The sequence below is a fragment of the Macaca fascicularis genome, chromosome 7 (assembly GCF_037993035.2).
Source record: "Macaca fascicularis isolate 582-1 chromosome 7, T2T-MFA8v1.1".
NCBI lineage: Eukaryota > Metazoa > Chordata > Mammalia > Primates > Cercopithecidae > Macaca > Macaca fascicularis.
Genome location: NC_088381.1, coordinates 160,324,258 through 160,349,247, shown reverse-complemented (window position 1 = coordinate 160,349,247; position 24,990 = coordinate 160,324,258). Strand labels below are relative to the sequence as shown.

General features: G+C 49.5%; 1 protein-coding gene across 4 annotated transcripts in view; it reads right to left on the bottom strand.

Moving 5' to 3' along the window:
* The window catches only part of SLC24A4 (solute carrier family 24 member 4), a 172,536-nt gene extending 149,345 nt beyond the window's left edge, over positions 1-23,191 (bottom strand). For all 4 annotated transcript variants that reach the window (XM_005562051.5, XM_005562053.5, XM_005562052.5 and 1 more), the window contains exons 1-2: positions 22,395-23,191; positions 20,389-20,499 (exon numbers count right to left, since the gene is read on the bottom strand). In XM_005562051.5, coding sequence (XP_005562108.3) covers positions 20,389-20,499; positions 22,395-22,524 — 241 coding nt within the window. In that variant the 5' untranslated portion in view covers positions 22,525-23,191. The remainder of the gene's footprint in view (positions 1-20,388; positions 20,500-22,394) is intronic.
* Positions 23,192-24,990: the final 1,799 nt, after the last annotated feature.

Sequence of the window (24,990 nt, the reverse complement as noted above, 5' to 3'; positions counted from 1 at the left end):
TGCTCATTTGCAAATTTACTTTCTGTGTGCTCCACTAAACCATAAGCTCCACCAGGGCAGGGCCCTTTTGCTCACTGCTGTCTCCCAGTGCCTGGCATACAGGGGTGGGTGCCCCATGAACATCCCCCTCTCACCCTCTCAGAACACCAGCCCTCATTCTGCGGCAAACCCTGCTGTAAGTGCTATGGAGGCTCACTCTGTCACCCAGGCTGCAGTACAGTGGCACAATCTCGGCTCACTGCAACCTCTGCCCCCTGGGTTCAAATGATTCTCCTGCCTCAGCCTCCTGAGTAGCTGGGATAAAAGGCACATGCCACCATGCCTGGCTAATTTTTTGTATTTTTAGTAGAGATATAGTTTTACCATGTTGACTAGGCTGGTCTCGAACTCCTGACCTCAAGTGATCTGCCTGCCTTGGCCTCCCAAAGTGCTGGGATTACAGGCGTGAGCCACCACACCCGGCCTCTAAGTGCTATGCTTTTGTTAATGCATTAAACCCAAAGACGACCCACCTTAGGGCTCTTGTCACCATGCTACAGACAGCGAAACAGAGGCGCAGAAGGGTTCATAAGTAACTTGCCCCAGGTTGCTGCCAGTAAGTAGCAAAGCCGGGATTCAAGCTCTGCAGTCCAACTTCAGAGCTTACGCTATTAACCACTTTGTTGAATGAATGATGAATGAATGGTGGATGCCACTCCACTGGTTGATGAGCAAGGCAGGCCAAATCTAGCCCTCACCCAACTAAAGATCCTGCATCTCTGGGGTTGTCCTGAATTTTACACTAGGACACAAGGCACCCTAACTGGGCCCACCCCGCACTCTATCTGCCCCTCAGCCAGGCCCCTGATACCTTCGCACTTCAACAGTTTGTACAGTGGCAGAATTTCAGGAGGTTTCAAAGCAGAGAGAGAATCTGAAGTCTACCCAAACCTGGTGTGTCTCTCCAGACATCTTATTTTTACACAGTAAAATGCAGCATTTTGGAAACAGGTAGTGCTGAGACACTTGGCAAGCTGGCTAGATGGAGCACACTGGGTCCATCCTGCTCTCCCTGTTTGTGGAGGGTCCAACAGAACAAAGCTCCCTCCCTGCAAAGCAAGTGGCCCCGCTCCCTCACTCATCTTCAGGCAGTTGCCATGTCTTCATAAATCTGATCAAAACCCAGTCTCTGAAATCAAACCCCCTCTCCATATTCACTGTCGCCCTCCTCCTTCATGCCTGGACATCCTAAACAGCCTCGAACGCCTCCCCAGGACTAGTTCCTTTCTCTGACCTGAGATTGGAGTCACATTCCCAAAGCACACTCCTCAGCACATCAATCCTCAGCTCAGAAACTCTCCCCAACTCCAACTGCCTCGATAAGAAATGCAAACTCTCTAGCTATCATCTGATTCAAGATGACCTCCCTTTTAAATGCCCCCCTCACTTAACACTACACATGAGCAGACCACATTAACCCACTACTGAGAAACTGTATCAGTCAGCTTTCACTAGGTTATGTTGCATAACAACAATCCCCCAAATATCGGTGGCGTATAACACACATTGTTTCTCATTTGCATCACCAGTCGGCAATGAAGGGACAGCTTCTCTTGTCTTCCATTCTAGAATCCAGGCAGAAGAAGTGCCATCTAGAACACATCATCCTCAGGGGAAAGGGAAAAGGGCAAGAGCTGGAGAAACACACAACTTTTAAAGTTTCTGCTCAGACATCACGTAAGTGGTGTCTGCTCACATTTATTGGCCAAAGTAAATCACATGTCCACGTCTGAAGTCAATGGATTGAATACCCTATAATGCAAGTCACATCCCCATCTCTACAGGAAGATCTGGAAGTAAGTAAATGCAAACAATAACATATGCCATCACACACACAAAAAAAAGTCCTGTCGTGGTTGGGCATGGTGGCTCACACCTGTAATACCAGTACTTTGGGAGGCCGAGGCAGGTGGATCATTTGAAGTCAGGAGTTCAAGACCAGCCTGGCCAACATGGTGAAACCTCACCTGTACTAAAAATACAAAAAGTGGCTGGGCAAGGTGGTGCATGCCTGTAGTCCCAGTTACTCAGAAGGCTGAGGCAGGAGAATCCCTTGAACTTGGGAGACGGAGGATGCAGTGAGCCAAGATGGTTCCACTGCACTCCAGCCTGGGTGACAGAGTGAGACTCTGTCTCAGAAAAAAAAAAAAAAAGAGTAAATAAATGAGTGAGCAGCTTGCCTGAGCAGACTTCTACCCCAGAGGCAGCAGAAGAGGAACAAATGGAGAACCCAATCAGTCTAGGAGGCGGGGAGAAGCTGGCTGGAAGAATCTGGCTTTAAGGATTAGCTGAGTCATGTGGCGGGGGATGGGGAATCTCTGGTATGTCTGCAAACTGCTTCTTCCTTTGTCTGACAGCTACTCCTGAAAGAGACATCGGGGTACTATAATTTTACAACACAGGTTACATCCAAAAGGCAACTCTTAGGATATATTACAGAAGAGGAAAAGGAGGTGAATGAACAGATGAGCTGTAGCAAAACCCTATGAAGCAAACAATGGGGAATTGGGTTGGCTATGTCATTTCAGGGTTGCATCTGTCACTTGTTGCTAATATTGACATTGTCATATAGAAAAACAGGGAAGAAGTGGAAGGGGCAGCTGCAGAGTTCCCAAGCAGACAGCTGTCTTGGACTCTTTGGCTGCAGAGCCAAAGGTGCAAGCTGCGCAGGGGTGTGAGTGACGGTACAACAGCTTGCAGAGATCCATCTCCAGTGCCTACAGCTCTACACAGGCCAGTGACCAATTTGCCCTTGTGGGACCCTGGACTGACTCGCCCAAATCCAGACTGGCAAACACCCCTGCTTCATGGCCCACTCTTTATGACAGATTTTTACACCCAATTCAAAGGAATGCCTCCAAGAAGATGGGCACGGAGGAGCCTGATCCAAAAAGAGGGGGAAGCAGCCTTTATCCTCCACCTGCATAGTAGGTGGAGCCCAGGGCACTAAAAAGCCATGGACACTCTTTAAATGGGGGATGTGATCAAGAATCAAAATTGTTATCCTTGCTGTTGTTTAATCATTACCTCCAGGCCGGACATGCGGTGGCTCACGCCTGTAATCTCAGCACTTGGGAGGCCGATGCAGGTGGATCATCTGAGGTCAGGAGTTTGAGACCATCCTGGCCAAGACGGTGAAACCCCATCTCTACTAAAAATACAAAATTAGCCAGGCGTAGTGGCGCATGCCCATAATCCCACCTACTCAGGAGGCTGAGGCAGGAGAATCGCTTGAACCCAGGAGGCGGAGGTTGCAGTGAGCTGGGATTGCACCATTGCACTCCAGCCTGGTCAACAAGAGCAAAAGTCCATCTCGAAATAAATAAATAAATAAATAGGAAAAAAAGAAGAATCTGGGAGCATGTCAGAAATGGAGATCTCCACCCCCAACCCCACCCCAGACCTCCTGCATGTGTATTTTAACTAGGTCCCCAGGTGACCATGTGCACATAAAAGACGGAGAGGCACGGCTCTGAGCTACAAGACACACGGCTTTCCTCCAGGATCTCCTCTGTGATCTTTTGGATCCCTTCTGAGACCCCTCTGACTTCATCATGTGGTTCTCAGTATTGGTGATGAGCTTGGGGCTCGGGGGCTGTGGAAGAGGCAGCAACATCCTCCCAGTGTGTGTAGTCTGCAAATTAGGCACCAACTTCCCCACCTTTCCTTTCTTCCTCCTACACATATGGGTCATCCAAAGGCCACAAGTCATTGAGTCACTTTTCACACAGGGCTATACGGAATCTGTGCTGGCTAAGGAAAAACCAAGCAAGACTTAAATGATCAAAGGGATTTCAGAGCAATTCTTTCAAGGGCTTGCCCCCTCTGAGGCCCAGAGAAGAATCACTCAGAAATTAGAGAGTGAAAAGATGTAACCACACAGCTATTCTGTTCTGCTGCCAGCACGGAAGCACCTCTAATAAACCCTCCAGCACGTGGCCCCAGCTAACTGAAACATCCCAGGGGATGGAATATCCCCCCATTTTCCTGGGGAGACTGTTTGAGGCAAAGGTTTCCTTTAAGAAGCACTTTAGGGGAGGCAAGCTGTCCGTGGATGGTTCTTCTCCTGGGTCTGCCAATTCCCAGGTGGAGCCTGGAGCCCCTGCAGCCGGGTAACCAGGTGGAGCCCCTGCAGCCAGGTGAGTGGCTGCAGCACCATCTCAAGTACTCTTGTTCACACAGCTCTCTTTGCCGACGCTTAGCTAATAAGCCAGAACCACTTAGCTGCTCTGATCTTTGTTTATAAGTCATTCTATCTACTCCATTAATCACCTTTATCGACACTCCTGCAGGTCTCTGGGGAGTTTCCACCTCTTTCTGGGCACTGGGCTTCTCCAGGCTGAAGGCCTTTCAGGGCAATGACCCTTATGTCCCGTTCTCAATCACCGCTGGCCAATCATCGTGTCCTGCCTTCCCTGAGCACCTGCTCAGAGTGTTGTTCATGTCCCCGCGGTCAGGCAAGGTCAGCGACCTTCATGAGGACAGCTTATTCAGCAACCAGAGGGCATTTCACAGAAGGCGCCAGTGGCCCCTCCCTCCCAGGTGTTCATCTACAAATGAGGCAAGACACAAAGGCCACCAGGCCACCAAAGAAGGCGGGGCCGCTGCCACTTTGCCTGCTGCCTGTGTGGTGTGATGCATCCTCTTTCGGGATAAGCACCAGCCAGCCTCGCTGCATACTCCTCTGAAGAGACACTGAGAGACGGAAAAGGAAACCAGGATGACTCTAAGAACTGGTTGTCTGCCTGAGAAAGGTCCCTTTTGCATGTTACATGCGGTGCCCTACATTTCGTCAGCTCTCCCCTATCATTTTGCTTACATGCCTCCAATGTTGCTTAGAACAAATACATCTGCTTTGGGGCCTCGGCAAAATCCTGCTGGGATTAAGCCCTACTGATCTAAAAAACGTAATAAACTGGGTGTCCTGACGTGTGAGGCCATGTGTGGAGGGAGCACAGAATTGGGGGGATCCATGTGCCCTCTCAGCTGTGCTTCTGATGGTGAGCACCACACTCTTGCCATCCCTTGGCTCCAGGTGCCCAGAAGTGAAAAGGTAAGCAGTTCCTACAGTGGGGAGAGGAATCGTTCCCACCCTTAAAACCTTACGTGAGACAGGAAAGCCCGGTTCCCTGCAGCAGCACACACAAGGCTTGGCATGATGCAGCCTCGGGAGCCACCACACCCAAGGACCTGAACCCTGCAAAGCCAGCTGAAAACATCTCCCTCGCCCCTGATTTGGTCAAGTTCTCTCTCACCACCCTATTTCTGCAATCACCAAGTCCGCTGCCAGGAATGTCCCACCCTCCCCATCTGTCCAGCAAATACCCTCTTGCGTCAAAGCACAGCTCAAATGCTGCATGCTTTGTGAAGCCTTCCAGCCATGCCGGGCATGTGAGTGTGTCACCCCAGGTCACATGCAGTGATTACGAGTTTACCTTGTCCTCTAACCTGTGGGCTCACTGAGAACAGGGATTTCTCTCCTTTGTCCCAGCCTCATTAGTGTCCCACCCACGGGTACCCAGTAAACGCCTGCTGGGTGCATACTTTGGAATACAGAACATGAAAAATAAGCCAGCCACTGTATTTATACTACAGGGCTCTTCTTGAACTAGCATCCTGTAGAGGGGTCTAAATCAAAGGAAGGAAGAAGTGTTTTTCATGCTCCCATCTTGGAAAATGGGGATGCCATTTATCTGCATCTGCAATCAGGGTTGATGACCCCCACCTGCAACTTGCACCTCCAGCATCTGTTGAGACCTACAGATCCTGCCTCTCTCAACCTATTCCTTGACACCCTAAGTAAGACTATCCCTTCTGGTAAGTCTCTGCAATAACTTCTCATTATTCTCCCTATCTTCATTTTTTTTTGCCTAAAAAGCTAATTAAGCATAATGCTAAGGACTTTCACATATTATTTCAATTTCAGTTATTCTCCACACTGCCAGCAGAACTAACTTCCTAAAACCCAGAACGGCTCAGAAACCGTCCCTGGCTCCCAAAGCCTACAAAAGAGCATGAAGGCCTTTGGGTGTTTAAGACTGGTTGGTTCCATTATGGAAAACAGTATGGCGATTCCTCCAGGATCTAGAACTAGAAGTACCATATGACCCAGCCATCCCATTACTGGGTATGTACTCAAAGGATTATAAATCATGCTGCTATAAAGACACATGCACACGTATGTTCATTGCGGCATTATTCACAGTAGCAAAGACTTGGAATCAACCCAAATGTCCATCAGTGACAGACTGGATTAAGAAAATGTGGCACATATATACCACGGAATACTATGCAGCCATAAAAAAGGATGAGTTTGTGTCCTTTGTAGGGACATGGATGCAGCTGGAAACCATCATTCTCAGCAAACTATCGCAAGAACAGAAAACCAAACACCGCATGTTCTCACTCATAGGTGGGAACTGAACAATGAGATCACTTGGACTCGGGAAGGGGAACATCACACACCGGGGCCTATCACAGGGAGGGGGGAGGGGGGAGGGATTGCATTGGGAGTTATACCTGATGTAAATGACGAGTTGATGGGTGCTGACGAGTTGATGGGTGCAGCACACCAACATGGCACAAGTGTACATATGTAACAAACCTGCACGTTATGCACATTAACCTAGAACTTAAAGTATAATTTAAAAAAAAAAGACTGGTTGGTTCCAACATACATTACAGGATGACTCGCCACCCATACCCACCCACGCCAACCGTTCCCTCAGCCAGGGGAACCCTCCTCCTTCCCCGGCAAAGAGCACAGGCTCCGGAGCCAGGCTGCCCAAGTTCAGATCCTCACACTGCCAGCTCTGAGCTGGGAGACCTTGGGCAAGTTATCAAACCTCTCTGTGCCTTACTCATACCTTTTGTAAAATGAGTATGATAATAACAACACACCACCGCCATCTACCCTCAGGACTGTCACAAGGATCAAGGAAGTGATGTGTGCAAAGCACTTAGAATGCTGCGACCCAAGTGTCTACTCCATCGTGAGCCTTCAGCAGCCACACCTTCCCATCTTCAATGCCACCTTTGCTGGGACGCCCTCTTTGATTTTGACATCGGGGACTTAACTCGTCCCTCCTCTACTTACCACCAGGATTGCAGTCCTGTGTACTCCTCGACATATTACAGGTTAGCATTGTGGATTCCTATCCCGTCAACTCAAATGGAAGCTCCCTGGAGGCCGGGTCCACATCTAGGACAGTTTTTTTTTTCCCCTTGGGACCAGCAGACAGGGTTGCTCAATCAACATGCATCTAGCAACTCGATCTTTTGAGCTCTAACACTTAACTCCTTCTGGGTGTCCTGATTTTCCCCAAGGCACCAACAGGCTAGAGGGGCCAGCCAGGGAGACAGTAGCTGCTTCTGTGGAGGCACAGCTCCCTGAGGGGTACCATGAGGGTCTCCGTCCATCCAGTCATCATTCGCTGTAAGCAGAGTCTATGTCCGACTCCCGTCTCACCTCTAAGCCTAGGACAAAGAGGACATCGTCCCTGCCCTCAAGGAGCTCAAAAGCAAGAAGGGAAAGAATAGCAAATACCTACATTCTTATCATTGCAATCTGCCATGAGCTAAACCCAAGGATGGCTTCCCACCTGAGGTCAGGGAGACTGCCCCCAACAGGCCTCCTAAGTAGGGTGATTGTTTTCATAAATGCATTTGTTTTAATAAACAGATATCTTAGGTACAGAGTTGAACAAGCTGCTGTGGGATCTGCCCAGCCATCCCTGAACTTGGCAGGTACAATGGAATCCAAAGTCAGACATTTGTAGTGTGAAATGAGATAAACCATTTATGGTTTGCGGGGTCATACAAGCTGGTACGTTGGCGGGGGGATGTGAGCGGCCTTTCTCTTTCTATCCTAGGCAGGAACTGCATCAACCACATTAGCCAAGCACCACGCTTTCACCAAATCCTACTCGCGATTTTATAGATCAATTCTGGAAAACCCCAAATAACTGATGTCCTCTATTTCGCAAAGCAGAGATGTCTTCAAAGAGTTAAGCATCTATTACAGTCAGGCAAACAAAAGTAATCGTGTTTGCACAGCACTTTGCACTTAATCCTTAAAAGCCTGTAGGGCAAACCACATCATCATTACACCCATTTCACAGACAGGAATTAAGGCTCAGATAGGCAGAATAACTTGGACATAATCAGGTTGTGTCAGGGCCAGAATGCAAACTCTCCAAATTCCAGCTCTCATTCATCAGGTCCCACATCACTAACAGAAAGGACTTCATCTGGAACAATCACAGTGAGTATACCGCTGTGCCCCATGTGATCTGGGTCATCTCTTGGTGTCAGCCATGCAAAGGGTCTACAGTTTCTTGTCCTCAAAGAATTAAGAACGAGCAAATATAAGCTCCACTATTCATTTTTAACTTTAATTCAAAATGAAGCAAGTGCTGCACTTATAAAATTCAGCTTCCAGCCTTTATCAGAGGGCAGCTCTGAAAATTTATGCTGTGAAGTTATATTTCAATTTAAGTTCTCTTTAATAGGTAATTGCAGCTGCAAAAAAACAAACAAACAAAAAACACCTTGTATAGCGCTCACTCTCATGCCAGGCACTCCTGTAAGCACCTTACAGAGATTAACACAAGTCAGTGCTCAGAACCCTGATATAATGGTGCCATCTGACCTCCAGGGGCACATACACGTGTACAAGCACTCACATGCACACACACTTTTATTGAGTGGCAGGCAGATACATCAGTGAATGAAACGCACCCTGCCCCTTTCCTTGGGTTAAAAGGCAAGGTCACTAGTTCAAGGTCACAGAAATACAGCAAGCGCAGCGGCAGGACTGCAAACCAGATGTTTGGCTCCAGGGTCCGTGTTCTTCGAGCTCTAACACAACTCCTTCTGGGTGTCCTGATCTTCCCCAAGGCACCGACAGGCTAGAGGGGCAGCCAGGGAGACAGGGGTCACTTTTGTGGGAGCACAGCTCCCTGATGGGTACGATGAGGGACTCTGTCCATCCAGTCACCATTTGCTGTAAGCTGAGTCTATGCCTGACTCTGGTCTCACCTCTAGAGCCAAAGACCTAGAGGACATAGTCCCTGCACTCAAGGAGCTCAAAGGCAAGAAGGGAAAGAATGGCAAATTCCTACATTCTTATCATCACAATCTGCCATAAGCTAATACTGAGCCAAGCACAGCCTGTTGACTGGGGAGACCACCCCAACTGTGGATTACTGGGAACCAGTTTGCCAACTTCCCCCTGGGCCAGCGCAGGTAGCTGGCATCTCCCAGGCATCACTGCCACCCCCTCCCCATGCTTTAAAAAAAAACAAATCCAAGTAATCTGATCCAGCCCTAGCCCTAGTTGAGCACGGACTCCTGGATAAATCCCCAAAGCCTAATTACTTACTATTGTGCCTGGTAATCTTAGGAGGTGTTTGTTTTCGCTTTCCCCTCGGACAGCCAATGAGCAAGACACAGTGGTTGCTAGCAAGTGTTCCTCCAGGTATGGGAGGTGATGCTGCGATTTCTCAGGGAGCAGTTTCAGGTGCACACTGCTGTCTGCCTAAATGCCCTTCCACAGCCTCCACCTACCCTTCGAGGCCAGGCTCAGACATGGTCTTCTCCAGGGAGGGCACCCTTGCCCTGAAATACCACACTCTTTCCTCCGTGGCACCCTCCCTAGGGAGACCCCCCACCGTGGTATTTGCAGCAAGTGGCTTGGTCTGGTTTTCCAGCCCTGGCCTGTCTTCCCCATGCTCACTGACAGCAGGGGCTGGGTCCCTTCCAGCTTCAGAGCCTAGTACAGTACAGGGTGTGTGGACTTTAAGAAGTATACGTTGAATTTAATTTCTTGGGCAGTTACTAGGAGACTCAGGGCTGGAGCCATGCATTGTGCTGAATTAGCAAAGGAAGCTGTAGGTCCAGAAACCCGGCAGCCACATCTGTTCCCACCTCCATGGGAAGAACCCATGGGCAGGGAACTCTTTTGCTTCTCATCCACACAGTAACCTCTGTTCCTTTCCCAAGGAGCACATCCACTGCTTTTTCAGAAGAAGCAGTAAATTATTCCGGCACATTTATTTTTATTCCTTTTTAGTAAAATGCCATGTTCCAAAGGCCTCTTCTATAATGGACAATGTTAAATTTAAAAAATCCATTTTCAAGCATTCAACTTTTCTGTTACGTCAAACGGCTGGATCTCTTTCACCCAAGGCAACAAATGACAATGCTTTATAATTTCCATTTTTAACTCAGGGAGGAATGCTCCTCAGGGTTCAAGAGGAAGCCGAGTGGGCGCTCTCTGGATTGTGGTGGGCCACACCGCGTCAAGAGCAGAGAATCTGCAAGTCGGGGGTAGCAGATGGCCCAGCAAAGAGGAGAGATTGGGAGCAGATAGCCCCGATCATGTGGATGAGGCCAAAAAAACTTCTGATTGCAAACAAATAGGTATTAGAAACATACCAAGAAGCACGGCCCACAAAGGTGTCTGCTGCTGCCGTGGACAGGGCATTCTCTGTTTCTCAGATGGGCACTCAGACAGTGACAGGCTGGAATCTGCTACAGAAGTTCCCATCTCTAGTTTGCCTTTTCTACCCCACTTATTAATAATTACCAGTAAGGAATATAGGAATCACAATTCAGACCACCTGAATTTAAAATCTTGCTCCACAGAGGATTTTGGGGGCAGTGAAACTATTCTGTATGACACCATAATGGTAGATAGGAGACATCACACATCTATCAAAACACATCACATGAGGGCTGGGCGCAGTGGCTCATGCCTGTAATCCCAGCACTTTGGGAGGCCAAGGCAGGTGGACCACCTGAGGTCAGGAGTTCGAGACAAGCCTGACTAACATGGTGAAACCCCATCTCTACTAAAAAAAAAAAAAAAAAAAAGTACAAAAATTAGCTGGGCATGGTGGCACATGCCTGTAAACCCAGATACTTGGGAGGCTGCAGGAGAATTGCTTGAACCCGGGAGGCAGAGGTTGCAGTGAGCTGAGATCCTGCCATTGCACTCCAACCTGCGCAACAAGAGTGAAACTTTGTCTCAAAACAAACAGAAAAACAAAAAAACATGGCATGTACCACACAAGGAGGGAGCCCTAATGTAAAAGGTGGACATTAGTTAATAACAATGTATCACTATTGACTCATCATTGTAACAAATATACCCGCTAATACAAAGTATCAATAATAGGGGAAACTGTGAGGATGGAGGGGTAACAGAGGAACTCTATTTTCTGCTCAGTTTTTCTGTAAACCTACAACTGCTTGAAAAATAAAGCTATTAATTAAAAACACACAAACCACTGATTCTGCCTTTTGTTGGCTGCGTGGCTTGGACTAGTTTGGGTTTCTTTTACTTCATTGGCAAACTGAGGACAGCACCTGCCTTCAGAGTTGTTGCGAGAAGCAAGTAACACCTGAAAAGTGATTAGAATAGCGCCCAACACAGGGTACCCTGGACTTAGCCAAGATGATGATGATGATGATGATGATGATGATGATGATGATGATGATGATGGCAGCCACCACGGGCTCGGTATGGTTCAAATACTTCCATACAGCATGTGGTGTCACACAGCAGCACTGTGAGACAGGTAAGAAGAGCTGCTATCCTCACTTTACAAAAGAGAAATCCTGATGCTTAGCGAGATTACGTAACTTGTCCAGGGTCACATGGCCAGTAAGTGGTGAGCTGGGACTCAGACCCTTGCGTCTGCCTTCACCATGTCCAACTACCATCTCCAAGACAGACAGACAGACAGACAGGAAGGAGCCTTTTCTGGCTGCTGAAAATCTTTGTACTTATCCAGCGCAACTTCCTTTTGCTAAGAAAGAAAGAGAGGGAGGGAGAACAGCCACTAAATGCCAGCAGGCAGGATCTGGGCACAACTGATACTGGAACGCAGCCCTTCAGCTCCCAATCCACTGATCCACTTTATAACATCCCATTCCACCCCACCCCCTGAAACAGGTGTGAGTGGGCACAGTGATGCCAGGTGCCGTCTTCCTCAGCCTCTGTTTGTAATCAGATTGGTGGCTGTGCCAGCCTATGGCTGTCCAGTATGGTTGGTGACAGTTTCCCCAAGAAGCTGCCTGGCCCTCTGGAGGCTGCCCTTCTCAGGAAAGGCCCTCTCCAGGCTGGACATCCTGCCCCTGCTGTCTGGGAAAGGCATGGAACTATGATCTCCCTGCCCACAGTAGTAAATCCAATTCTTGCTTCTCTAACTCAAAATTTGCTTTTACATAACGACTTTGGAATGTGGATGTGTGACTTGTCTCCCAAGCCCACCGAGGCATCATTCCAACAGATGTTTGTTCAGAATCCAGACACTTCTTGCCACCAGGGCTACTGCACCTCCCCACCCACTTGTCCTGATGTCCTTTTCGCAGCTCTAGGCCCCTTGTCCTTCTCTTGATTTCTTGTGCTTTCTCCAACTCTGCTCCCCACACAGGGGAGTCTATAGAGGCCCACCCCTAAGGGTACCTGCTTGATGATCTCACCTCCTCCTAGCCCAGCCACAGTGCCAGCTCCTGTGTTCAGGGTCCCACCCCCACCAGACTCTACCACCCTCTCCCCTCCCACAACCGCCCTTACACTGGCATGGTACAGAATAAAAAGTAAGGGTGGAGCAGAAGCAAGCTGATGACCAAAGATTCTCCATCTAGTGACTGCATCCTCTGCTCCCCCAAAATGCTACAAAGCACCTTTCTCTTCAGACCCTCCTTAGCACCCTGCATCAGCCCGCTTCTCCCAGCCTTTCTTCTGTGGACACATAGCTCAGGCATCTCAGAAGATGTATTTGGAAGAAGGAAAACCACACACAATAAAGCAAATTCTAAAGGAGGATTTAAATCCCTCCCACAACAAGCAGAAATCAAGCCCCAACATGGGGCATAGGACGTTGGAAACCCAAAACAATAGGGGTCACATAGTGGAGAATGAAAAAAACATTCAATATCAGAAGTGGGGCAGGGTGCAGTGGCTCACACCTGTAGTCCCAGCACTTTGGGAAGCCGAGACAGGCAGATCGCTTGAGGCCAGGAGTTCGAGATCAGTCTGGCCAAAATGGCAAAACTCCCGTCTCTACTAAAAATAGAAAAATTAGCCATGTGTGGTGGTGGGTGCCTGTGACCCCAGCGACTCAGGAGGCTGAGGCAGGAAAATCACTTGAACCTGGGAGGCAAATGTTGCAGTGAGCCAAGATCGCACCAGAGCACTCTAGCCTGGGTGAGGGGGTGAGACTCTGTCCAAAAAAAGTTTTTAAAAAACCCAGAAGTTGGGGATGAAGGCAGTGTTAGAGAGGGGAAATCATGCCCATCCCAGTTACGCAGGCAAATATAAAATAACGCCTGTCAAGACACAAGAAAATTCTTCTATTTAGAAGCACGTTCTACAAGGTAGGCCATCCTCCAGCATCCTAAATCCTTCGAAGATAAAAAACAAACAAACAAATTTGTTTCCAGAAGAGGAAAGAATAAATGTGTTGCAAGATGTTTACTTGTTAATTTGCCCTCAGAAAATTCAACTGACGAATCATTTTCAGTACTTAACACACACAGGCATTACATCATCTTTGGGGTGAGCAGATTAAAGAGTGGTAACAGAGAGAAGCTAGTGTCTGAGCATGTATTCTGGGCCAAACAGTGTTTTAAGTGCTGATGGGTATTTAGATTCATTTCATTCCAACAATCCTCTGAGGTGGAGGTACATTTGACCCTTGAATAAATCAGGCATTAGTGGTGCCACCCCCTCTCAGTTGAAAGTCTATTAATATGTATAACATTTTTTAGACGGGATCTCAGTCTGTTGCTCAGGATCTCAAGTGCTGCCCACAATGCCCAGCTAATTTTTTAATTATTTGAGAGACAGGGTCTCCCTCTGTTGTTCTGGACTGAAGCAATCCTCCTGCCTTAGCCTCCCAAAGTGCTGGGATCACAGGCATGAGTCCCTGTGTCTGGCCTGCATATAACTTTTGACTCCCCAATAGCTTCACTACCAATAGCCTACTGTTGACCGGAAGCCTTACAGATAACATAAACTGTCGATTAACACATATTGGTTTTTTGTTTTTTTGAGATGGAGTCTCACTCTGTCACTCAGGCTGGAGTGTAGTGGTATGATCTCGGCTCACTGCAACCTCCACTTCCTGGGTTCAAGTGATTCACCTGCCTCAGCCTCCTGAGTATCTGGGATTGCAGGTGTGCACCACGATGCCTGGCTAGTTTTTTTGTATTTTCAGTAGAGAGGGGGTTTCAGCATCTTGGCCAGGCTGTTCTCGAACTCCTGACCTCAAGTGATCTGCCTGCCTCGGCCTCTCAAAGTCCTAGGATTACAGGCATGAGCCACCACACCCAGCCTGTTTAACACATATTATATATGTCACATGTATTACACACTGTATCACTGTATTCTTACATAGAGTGAGCTAGAGGAAAAATTTTATTAAGAAAATATAAGGAAGAGAAAATATATTCAGTAAGTGGAAGCAAATCATCTAATGGTCTTCATCCTCATGATCTTCACGTCGAGAGGAGAAAGAGGAGGGGTTGGTCTTTCTGTCCCAGAAGTGGCAGAGGCAGAAAAAAATCCACATGTAAGTGACCTATGCAGGTTTGTTCAAGAATCAACTGTAATTATCACCCTCATTTTACAGATGGAAAAAGTGAGGCACATACTATGGTTTTAAAATGCAAACAAGGCTTTCACCCTTTATAGTCTAGTTAGGGGAGGCAGATAATACAATAATGGATAGACTTAGTGCCTGCAGGCCAGTTGTGGTGGCTCACGCCTGTAATACTAGCACTTTGGGAGGCCAAGGCAGACAGATTGCTGGAGCTCAGGAGTTTGAAACCAGCATGTGTAACATGGCAAAACTTCGTCTGTACTAAAAATACAAAACTTAGCCAGGCATGGTGGCATGTGCCTATAGTACCAGTTATTCAGGAGGCTGAGGTGGGTAGATGGCTTGAGTCTGGGAGGTCAAGGCTGCAGTAAGCAGACACCGTACCACTGCACTCCAGCCTGGATGACACAGTGAGAATCTGTCTCATTTTTTAAAAAGTAAATAAATAAAATTAAGAATTCACACCTGCAAGGAGCTAAAACAAGATGCCATGACAGCCAGGGACTCAGAGGGCTACTTTGGACTGGGTGACCAGGGAAAGCTTGTGAAGGTGCCAATGGCAAGTAGGAGCCCATCCTGGAGGATGTGGACAGAAACAGTATGGTTCCCAGACACTCCAAAAGTCAGTCACAGAATGCAACTGTCACTGCTTCTGGTTTCACAGGTCGGGACTGGGCCCAGCCATTTGTGTTTTTCAAGTCCCCCTGGTGTCTTTCATTTACAGGCCAAGGTTGAGAAGCACGAGGTTCCATTCTCAGCTGTCTTCAAATACTCCAGATGTGTAGAAACTCATCGGTTCCTTATATAGACCAAATGTTTGAGTCCCCCGCAAATTCACAGTTTGAAGCCGGAACTCACAATATGATGGTATTTGGAGATAGGGCTTTTGGGAGGTAATTAGGGTTAGAGGAGTTCATGAGGGTATAGCCCCTATGATGGGATGAGCACCCTTATAAGAGAAGAAAGAGAGACTGTGTGCTGTTCTCTCTCTGCCACTCTGAGCACACGAAGGTGTCCATCTGCAAGCCAAGTAGAGAGCCCTCACCAGTCACCTTGACCTTGGATTTGCCAGCCTCCACAACCATGAGAAAGAAATGTCTGTTGTTTGAGCTATCCTGTCTATGATATTTTGCTAAAGCAGCCTGAGCTAAGATAGTCCTCTAGGGACTCAGAGTCACTGCCACTCGTTCCTACATCACACATGTGGCATGGAGAGACCTACTTCCCTTTTTCAGTGCTTGCTCTGCACAGGCCATGAAAATAAACATCTAAGGCCTAGAGGCCCATGTTTTGCCTTCAGATCTCTAGGGAAAAATTAATTATAAATTTTCCACAGACATCATTGAGAAAAATAAAGCAGATTTTAAAAAATCTTTCCTACATTAAAAAAAAATGGTTTTTAGGAAAATGGCTCCATTAAATAAGTGTTAACATTCAAATCTTTGTTTGAATTGCTTTTGTTTGAAATTCAAATATTTATTGAACACCTACCAAGTGTCCAGCAGTGCTCTAGCCCGGTGCCAAGTATCCAGCAGTGCTCTAGTGCAGAGAGCCACCTGGGCATCTCTTCAGGATGCCAATTCTGATTCGGGGGGCCTGAGACTCTGTGTTCCTGATATGCTCCCAGGCGATGCTCCCACGCTGAGCACTAGGTCTCCAGGCCAGCGAGCACCACTTCTGACTTCATCCTGAAATTGCCTGGGAGCTCTTAAAAAGTAAGGACTCCTGGGCCCTACCCCGAACCAATGAAAGCAGACACTCTGGGAGTGGGACCTGGACATTTCAAAATATTCCCATAAAGCTCTTGAGGTGATCTAAATATGCAGCCAGGATTAGAAACAGCTCTTCTGGCCACAAAAGAGGTAGCCCTCAAGGGTAGACACCTAGCAATGAAGTGAGTTATGTTAGTGACATATGTCACAAAAACATAAAAACAACAGAGGGAGCAGGGCACGGAGGCCCACGCCTGTAATCCTGGCACTTTGGGAGGCCGGGGCAGAAGGATTGCTTGAGCCTAGGAGTTTGAGACCACCCTGGGCCACATGGCAAAACCCTGCCTCTACAAAACAAATAGAAAAAAATAGCCTGTGGTCCCAGCTACCCGGGAGGCTGAGACAGGAGGATCACTTGAGCCAGGGTGGTAAAGGCTGCCATGAGACATGATCACACCACTGCATTCCAGCCTGGGTGACAGAGTGACAAAATTAAACAAAAACAAACAAACAAAAAACACAGGATGATAAAGGTGGAAGGGAAGGGAAGGGTGGTGGCTGGTACTTATGCTGAAACACAGATAATGAGATCAAAATGCTAACACCAAGATCTGGGGCTACAACCCCGGGCAGAGTCCATTTTCCATGTAGTCTTCAGGAAAGACTAGAGCAGGGTCCCATTCATGTTTTTGGAAAACAAAGTTCTTCCTCTCACAGGTAAAGACGAGCATGAGAAGGCACAGGCCATAAAGACACACACTGGAGGTTCTTACGGAGACGTGGGCTCCTGTTTGTGGGACACCCACTCCAAGTGGTGCCTTAGCACAGGAGACAGCTCTTCAAGCTCCATCTTCTGACATCCCTGAAAGGCCTCACCCAGCAGAGCTGGACAAAGTGCCCTCCAAATCATGGAGGCAAGCTTAAAGCAGATGCCTGAAGAGGAGGCAAGATGCCCTGCAGTTCTTTATGAGGAAACCCCACCAACTGTGCAGAAGGGAGGCAGCCATCAGACGGCAGCATCTGTCACATGCCTGAAACTCTCACTTAAAGCTCTAATCCAGCCTTCCTCATCACAGCAAGCCCCAGGATGGGAGGCCAGGGTGAAGAGGTGTAAGAATTGAGTGTTTGCTCTCCAGGTGCCCAACCTCACCGACTCGCAGGTGGAGTTCTGGTGGTGGGCATGGAGCCTATGACCGAGGTCTAAGCCAGTCCTGGGCCCAGCACTCCCTTGGCCAGATCAATCTGCAAGGGTGGTCATGCGGCCCAACTCAACCCAACAGAACTTTCTGGCTTCTGCAGAAGCTGCTCAGCCTCAGCATATTTGAGTCTGGGAGAACAAAAGGTTGGGCCAGTGGTAACCGCCTTCCCACGCTAGATGATAAGTGAGCCCAGAGATGGAGAAACAGCAATTGACACCTCGTAATCTTTGTTTTCACACTGCCAGTTACTGAGCCACTAAATTTCTATTTCTGCTAAACCCAGTTCTGTCATGGCAACTCTAAATATCCCTGCCTCGTCTAGTCCCCCAGGCTACACAGAAGGACACTGGACAAGCTCATCCTCCTCTGTGCACCTGCAGTGCCTCCTGCAGGGCTGCTCACTGGGAAGCCTCTGGAGTCCGTCAATGTCACCCAGCTTTCCCTGTGTTGAGATCTTGCCCTCTCTACTCTAGTATAAGCAACTCAATGACAGGGGCTTGCATCTTATACTCCCCACTACGTGTCCAAAATAGAGCTGGACACACACCAGCAGGTGCTTGCTACACAGACTTGTGAAATGAAAAGGGGGCAGAGATTCTCATAGGCCAGGGAGGAAAATGCTCGGAGGGAAGGCCGGCCACAGCCCCCATCTGGCCTGAGAGGAGAGCTGGGGACTGTGCAATACAAGGGAGAGGCCTGGCACCTGGATCCAGGTGACCCCAGTATGTTCCAGCTGCCCAAGAAATCTTAGGAAGCCACTAAACTTCTGAGCTTCGTGTATCTTGTCTTGGCAAAAATGTGATAAGGATTAAAATGTGAGATACATCAAAATGCACTTTCATTCCATCATTCGACTCATATTTGTGGAGTCCTTCCTATGGGCCAGGCTGTATTCTGGAAACAGTCAACATAAAGTATAATGCAAAAATTAACCATTTTTAAAGATATTGTCAAGTTCCCTCCACTTCCCTTTCCACAAGAGGGACAAGGTAAGGCCTTCCTGTGGAATAGAACAGACACTTTATATGTTAATTGAATGATTTTTAATCAGACAGCTGAAGACAGACACAGAGCCCACAGTGGGGCGGAGGAGAACTCTATGATGAGAAAGGGATCCCTGTCTAAGCCAACATACTCAGGCTATGTACGACAGAAGTCACGGCAGGGGCATGGCCAGCCCACGATAAGGGCACCAGCAAGCTTGAAACCACCCAAACATCCCCCAACCCTGATTCTTTATCCAGAGTAGCAAAGGGTTCCCATGCAGATGGTGCCAATTCCAGCATTTCTGGTCCCTGGAATGGGTGGGAACGGCCCCCAACATTAACCATCCTTGGCCTCACACATGTTTTTCAGTGTACAGCCAATGACCCTTGCTATATGTCAGTTGGCCCACACGTCCACCAGCCTGGCTGATGAGAGGAGACACCCTGGGGGAGGGAATGACAGGATGACACCCCTGCCTGCTGGGTCACCAGGATAGGAGGAATCCTCCAGGTTCCAAGTTAATCCCAGCACTTCTCTGCAAGTCTGCGCTTGTCCACCACCACGTCCCTCCCGGTGGACTTCTCAGAAGGCATCTGAGGGCAGGGAAACTGATGGCGTAAAAAAACAGTATGAAAACTTTGACAGAAGGTCGCCCTCTCCTAAGCACAGGGAACCAACCAAAGGTTTTAGTTACACAGGCCTAGGCTCTCAAACCAGCTTTACCACTTATGAGTTCTGACTTTGAGCAACTTGTGCCTTCTCCCTCGATCCTTTCTGACCTATAAAATGGGGATGAGACTTGCCTCACAGAGTATGACAATTAAACACATGGGGACTCCCATCAAACCCTGTTACTTTGCCCTGGAGTTTCATCTCCCTTTATACCCAGTCCCAAACAGAGCCTTCCCAGTTTCTCCCAACAACCCTGCAACAGGTAACTATTCTGCCCATTTACAGGTGGGAAAACAGAGATCCAAAAAGATGATGTGATCTGCCCAGCAACTCAGTGGCAAAGCCATCTATATTAAAACCTCACAGTTCCCTAAGGGCTTGTGAATGTATCATCCCCCCAGATCCTCCTCACAAAGACCTTAAGGGTTGGAGCCAGAGCTCAAGCATAGAAGTGCCTGCGGTCTGGGCAGTGGCTGTGTTTTCTGCTCTCTGCCACTACGCTCTCTTCTCCTGAGAATTTTCTTCACTCATTTAAGCAAAGCCTGTCTGTGGCAGGAGAAAAGACAAGATGCCACCTCTGGGTCTCTACTGCCTCGGACCCCCAAGAAAAATCTGAAGCAGAACATCAAAACGGGGCAAGCAGAATCAGGCTCCAGGGCTGAAAGACACCCTGCAGACTCCCATTTGAGAGAAACGGCTGCAGCACCCCAGAGTGTCCCGCCCCTGCGGCCGCCCAGGCATGCCCAGACCCTGGTGGGCCATCTCAAAGCACCATTGCCACAGCAGCTGGATCTGCCACTGCGAGAGCTCCAGTAATGGATACAGTGAGCAAAAGGGAAAGAAAACAAAGACATCTCGAACCGCAAACAAAATCAAGAGAGCAGGGAAAATACTTAGCCTTCAGGAACACTGTGAGAACAAAAAATAACATTTTTAAACTCTTGAATGTGACCTTTTCAGTTGCTGGATAAAGAAAGCACTTGAGTTGCTTAGCAGCACCATTGACGAATGTCTTTATGTTACCTTTCAACACCTGACGGCCACCCTTTCCCACTCAGGTCCACAAACCGCCTTTCTCAGCTCTGGCTGTAACCGCCCACATAAGCACCATCTCCAGGTCAGGCCAAACACCTTAGTAGACTGGGTGGAGAAGAATCGATTTCTTACCAGGATCTGTGCAGTTCTTGGCTGTCTGTGTCCCATTCACTGGGGCCATCAGCTTTCTATTTCTCCACGTGTCTGGCAGGACACGTTTGCTAGCTGAAGCTGTTTTGTGCCCTGGATTGGAAAATAAGTCACAGACACCATTAGGTCAGTGTAATGGCTGCATTTCCAAAACGATCTTATATTTGTGTATCTATGTCAGCAACTGCCCTGTATGCCTATTCAGAGCCACCTTTAGGATCTGATAGGATGACTGGAAGTATAATATAACCTGCTTACATACAATGGTCTGTTTCCCGGATCTAGCTCACTGTTTCCAGTCCCAGATGGGTCAGCATGTGACCTGACCTTGGCCAAGACTGAGGTGGTCTCAGCACCTCATAGGTGCAACAAACGGTTTAGATAGGTGGCCCTTTAGGTGTTCTTCCAGTAAAAGACACTCTCAGAGGGCCCCTGCCCTGGAGGAACTCCAAATGAATAGCAAGTCAGCAAGCAGGTGGGCATGGCTGACACGGTCTGGCCCAGTGCTCCTCACACTTGAATGTGCACGCAGATCACCTGGGGATCTTGTTAGAATTCAGATTCTGATTCAGCAGGTCTGGGGTGGGACCTGGGATTCTGTACTAACAAGCTCCCAGGTGGGGCTGATTCTGCTGGTCCAGGGGTCATACTGAGCAAGACAGAATTCGTGGACGCCCACAACCAAACACACTTAAACTCCTAAAGGTAATTCCTGATTCAGCAAATAAAAATGATCCTCACGTTAAGACCTTCAAAGTACTCATTTACCTCTCCTGATGCTCATTGCTTCAGCAGAGTAATGATACCTCTTCCATAATGCTGACATCTAAGAGCCTCTAGGTATGTTGTTATTTCTGGTGTGTAATTGTTGGGGGGGGGGACAAAAAACAAAAAAACCACTGATGTGCCCAATTGCAAAGCACCAGGTACTAAGATACTCAAAATAACCTTCCTGGGTCTCATTGGAAAGAGCCACTTTTTAACCCTGCATCCTCAAATCACAAAGCAGGTTTCAAAAGGCAGTTATTTCGAAAACTTTAATCAAGTTCCACTCGATTTTACCTATCATGTGCACCTCTAAATGGTCTCTGGATGTTGATGGCCTTTCTAACTGCTCAAGAAGGTACCACCCACTTTACCTCTATGTCTTGGTGTTTAAATCACCAGCATTTCTTTTGTTTTTTCACATTTGAAAAAAAAAAAAATGAAACTAAAAGGTTCATAGCATCCAACTCAAAATGAGCCGATTAGGGAAGTGAATGTCTCCTGAATTAGGGAAGTGAATGTCTCCTGAAGGTTACACATGGGGTCACATCCCCCTAAACAGATTTCTTTGGTTAGTTCCTTCTCTCTTTCCGCTCCACCTGAAATTTGCGTAGCCTAAGCTACTTCCAAATCCCTCTTGGAGGAGGGGGCACGGGTCGAGACCACACGCCCGCCTTCTCCCTCCGTAGGAGTTAAGGGGAGTTGAGAGACGCGATGCTGATACATGGCAGCAATCCCCCGCGGCAGACTGTCCCAACGCTTTTAGGGTTGGGGAAGAACACCTTAGGGCACCCAAGGGACCCCTTTGAACCAGGGCAGGGGCGAGACGCAGTGGCAGTTCCTGCGGCTCTGCAGAATAGGAAAGCCACTCAGTTTCGCCCATCCCAGACCAAGAGAATCCTGCCTGCACCCCGCAGTTGCGCTGCCCATTCCGGGCGCACTCCCGGGACGGAAGCGGTTCTTGCTTTCGTCTTAGTAACACACACCTGCAGCCGCGTCCTGAGCCCCCAAGGGCCGCGCGTAGCTCAGGGGAACCGGCGCCACCGCCCAGAGCGTCCATCAGCCCTTCTGGGCGCGCTCTACCTGCCCGGCTGGGAGGGGACTGGATGAACCCCTGGGACCAAGCTGACGAGGAAAAAGGGGGAAACATCTCGGAGCCGCCCCGAGACTCCCCAGCCAAAGCCCCCAACTCCCCAGGAAGAGGGGGCCGTACCAGCACCCACCCAAGTTGCCGAAGAGGCCGGACGCACAGCACACCAGGGCCAGCACCGCGCACACGAAGCCGACTTGCTGCGGCAGCATCTCTCGCCTCCTGCGAACTTTGAGCGGCCGGAGGGTCCCGCGGAGCGCCATGCCGGAGCGCCTTGGTGCAGTCCCTGGGAGAGGATGGGGAGCTTCAGCGGCCGGAGTGCAATCAGTGGCCGATCGGCGCTGAAGCTGTAGCAGTAGGTGCGCGGCTCAGCGGCGAGGAGCTCCGGGCCAAAGCCTCATGTCCCGCGGGCGAGGTCTGCGGGGAAGCCCCTTGGGAAGGTGGGGACGCGCGACGCGGCCGGAGCTCAGAGTTCCGCGCGCGGCGTGCGCGCTCCGCGCACCATGGCTCCGTGGCGAGGAGGCGACGCCGGCACGGTGGCGCTGGCGGCCCGGGCTGGCAGGGCTGGCGCAGTCCCGGCGCTGGAAACGCTACCTGCCCGCTCCGCTTCAGCCCGCTTGCCCGGTCACAGCCCTGGCAGCAGCGCCGTGGGAGCACTCAATGCGCCCCCGCGCCCCGCTCCGCCGCGCCCACTCGCAGCATCCTCCTCCTCCAAGTTTGGCGGCTGCCGCCCCGGCTGCCAGCCGGCGATGCTCCCCTGCTTCCCGGCGAGCCGGGCCCGGGCGGCCGAGTGCGCGCAGCGGGAAGGCGGGCTGGAAGCGCGGGACCTGAGACCCTCGCGGCGAGCAGGCTCGACGCCGGCCCTCCCAGGGGCGAGCTCTACCCGGGAACTTTCTCTCCGGCTTCTCAGCTGCGGGCGCCTGCGTCTGCGAGGCCGTGGCGCCTCCCGCCCGCTGCTCTCGCCTCCCTACTCCTCCCCTCCCGCCCGCCTCTCACCCCCCGCCCTTCCCAGCACGTGTACTCCTCCCGTAGGGCGCACTCCCTTGTGCACTCTTCCCTTCCACCGTGAGGTCCAACTACTGACCAATATAATCCCCTTCCTTCTCCCTTTTTTCTCTCCCTTCCCATATGGAGCAGCAACGAGCCCTTCCTTTACCCTCTGAGGCTGCTGCAGAGAGAAACAGGTTATGACACCGCCGGGGACTCTTACAACAAGGGTTTCTGCAGAGCAGTCGCTCCTGTCCGGGCTCCCCGACCCCCGAGGCCACCCGAGGCCCCGCCATACCCCCTCTCCCCCACCCCGCCACCCGCCACGGGCGGAAGATGCAAGAGGAGATTAATTGGTCATGCAGAGCTAACACACAGGCTTGCACCAAGCCAACAGGAGCCTGGACCCGCTGGGACCAGCTCCTTCAGGGCTCTCGGGACTGTTGGGGACCTGCGAGGCCGCGACACCGACCTGCAAAAAAGCTGGAGACGGGGCAGAGAGGGAAACCAGAGAGATCTGCGGGCCCCACCACCGACAGCTGAGCTTTCGATGTTCCTAAGCCTACCGTTTCCCAGGGCTTTCTGGTTTGGTTTTGTATCTCCTTGTTGGTCGGCTCTCCGGTGTAAACCGCTTTAAAAATGGGGCAGGAGGGAAAATTTCAGAACAGCAACTGAAGGGTGATACAGGTGCAGGCAGGTGGAGGGGACCCCAGCCCAGGGGGGTCTGTGACTACCCCTAGGACTGACTTCCTTCCCGGCCAATTCATCGCCACCTGTTTAGTGCCGCTAGGGGTTAAAATCCTTTTTGGAACAAGGCCAACTTTTTAATTAAATAAATACATACCCACCGTGTGCAGGCCCTGTACCAACTGGAGAACAAAACAATAACAAATGTATGAGACCCAGTCTCTGCTTTCAAGGAACCCTAAATCAAAAGGGAGCAAGGCCCTTAGATAAATGCCCCATTAAGGAGGGTCCTAAAAGTCACTGTTGTGCAGAATGTGCGTTGTTCACTCACAGCTCACTACACTACTGTGTGGTCCTCAGCAGCATGAGAATTACCTAAGAGCTTATGCGACGCACAGGCTAAGATTCCACCCCAGACCTACTGAGTCAGAATGTACATTTTTAACAAGATCCCTTGGAAATTTGTGTGCACCTTCACGTGTGAGAAGCGCTCCCTTTTCGAACCTGCTCCGATGACTGTAGCCGGTCACCACCCTCACGGTTCCCTCTGGACTGAGTAAGCAGGGATCATTTTGCTTGTGTTAGTCTGGCATAGTGACACAGGTTAGAGATGCCAGAGGGCCAGGAAGGGAGAAGGCTCACTGATTATTTTCAGCAGCTCTGTTTCAATACCAACAAAGATAGTGAAGGCACGAACACAAAACTAATTGCAGTGGAAACCCCTAGAGGAAATGAAATGGAAAAGGCCAGGGTTCTGTTTTTGTCTGCAGAGATGCCTTAACACTGAGGCTCACTCTCTGTACTGGTGACCTCAACCAAGCATGCCTGCCTGTGACAGAAAGGACACTTTTCATACGTTTGGAGAATTTTCTTCTCATTGACTAGACTGTACAAGGATGCATTCAGCAGTAGCAAATAGAAGACTATAAAACATTGTTAAACATGACACTTAGAGAGCTAGTCAAGGGCCCTTGGCATCAAATTTAAGCCAAAGGAAAAAGTTAAAGTGAAAATATGCTGTTGTCCTGTCCATAAAACAGTGTCAGGGTCACATT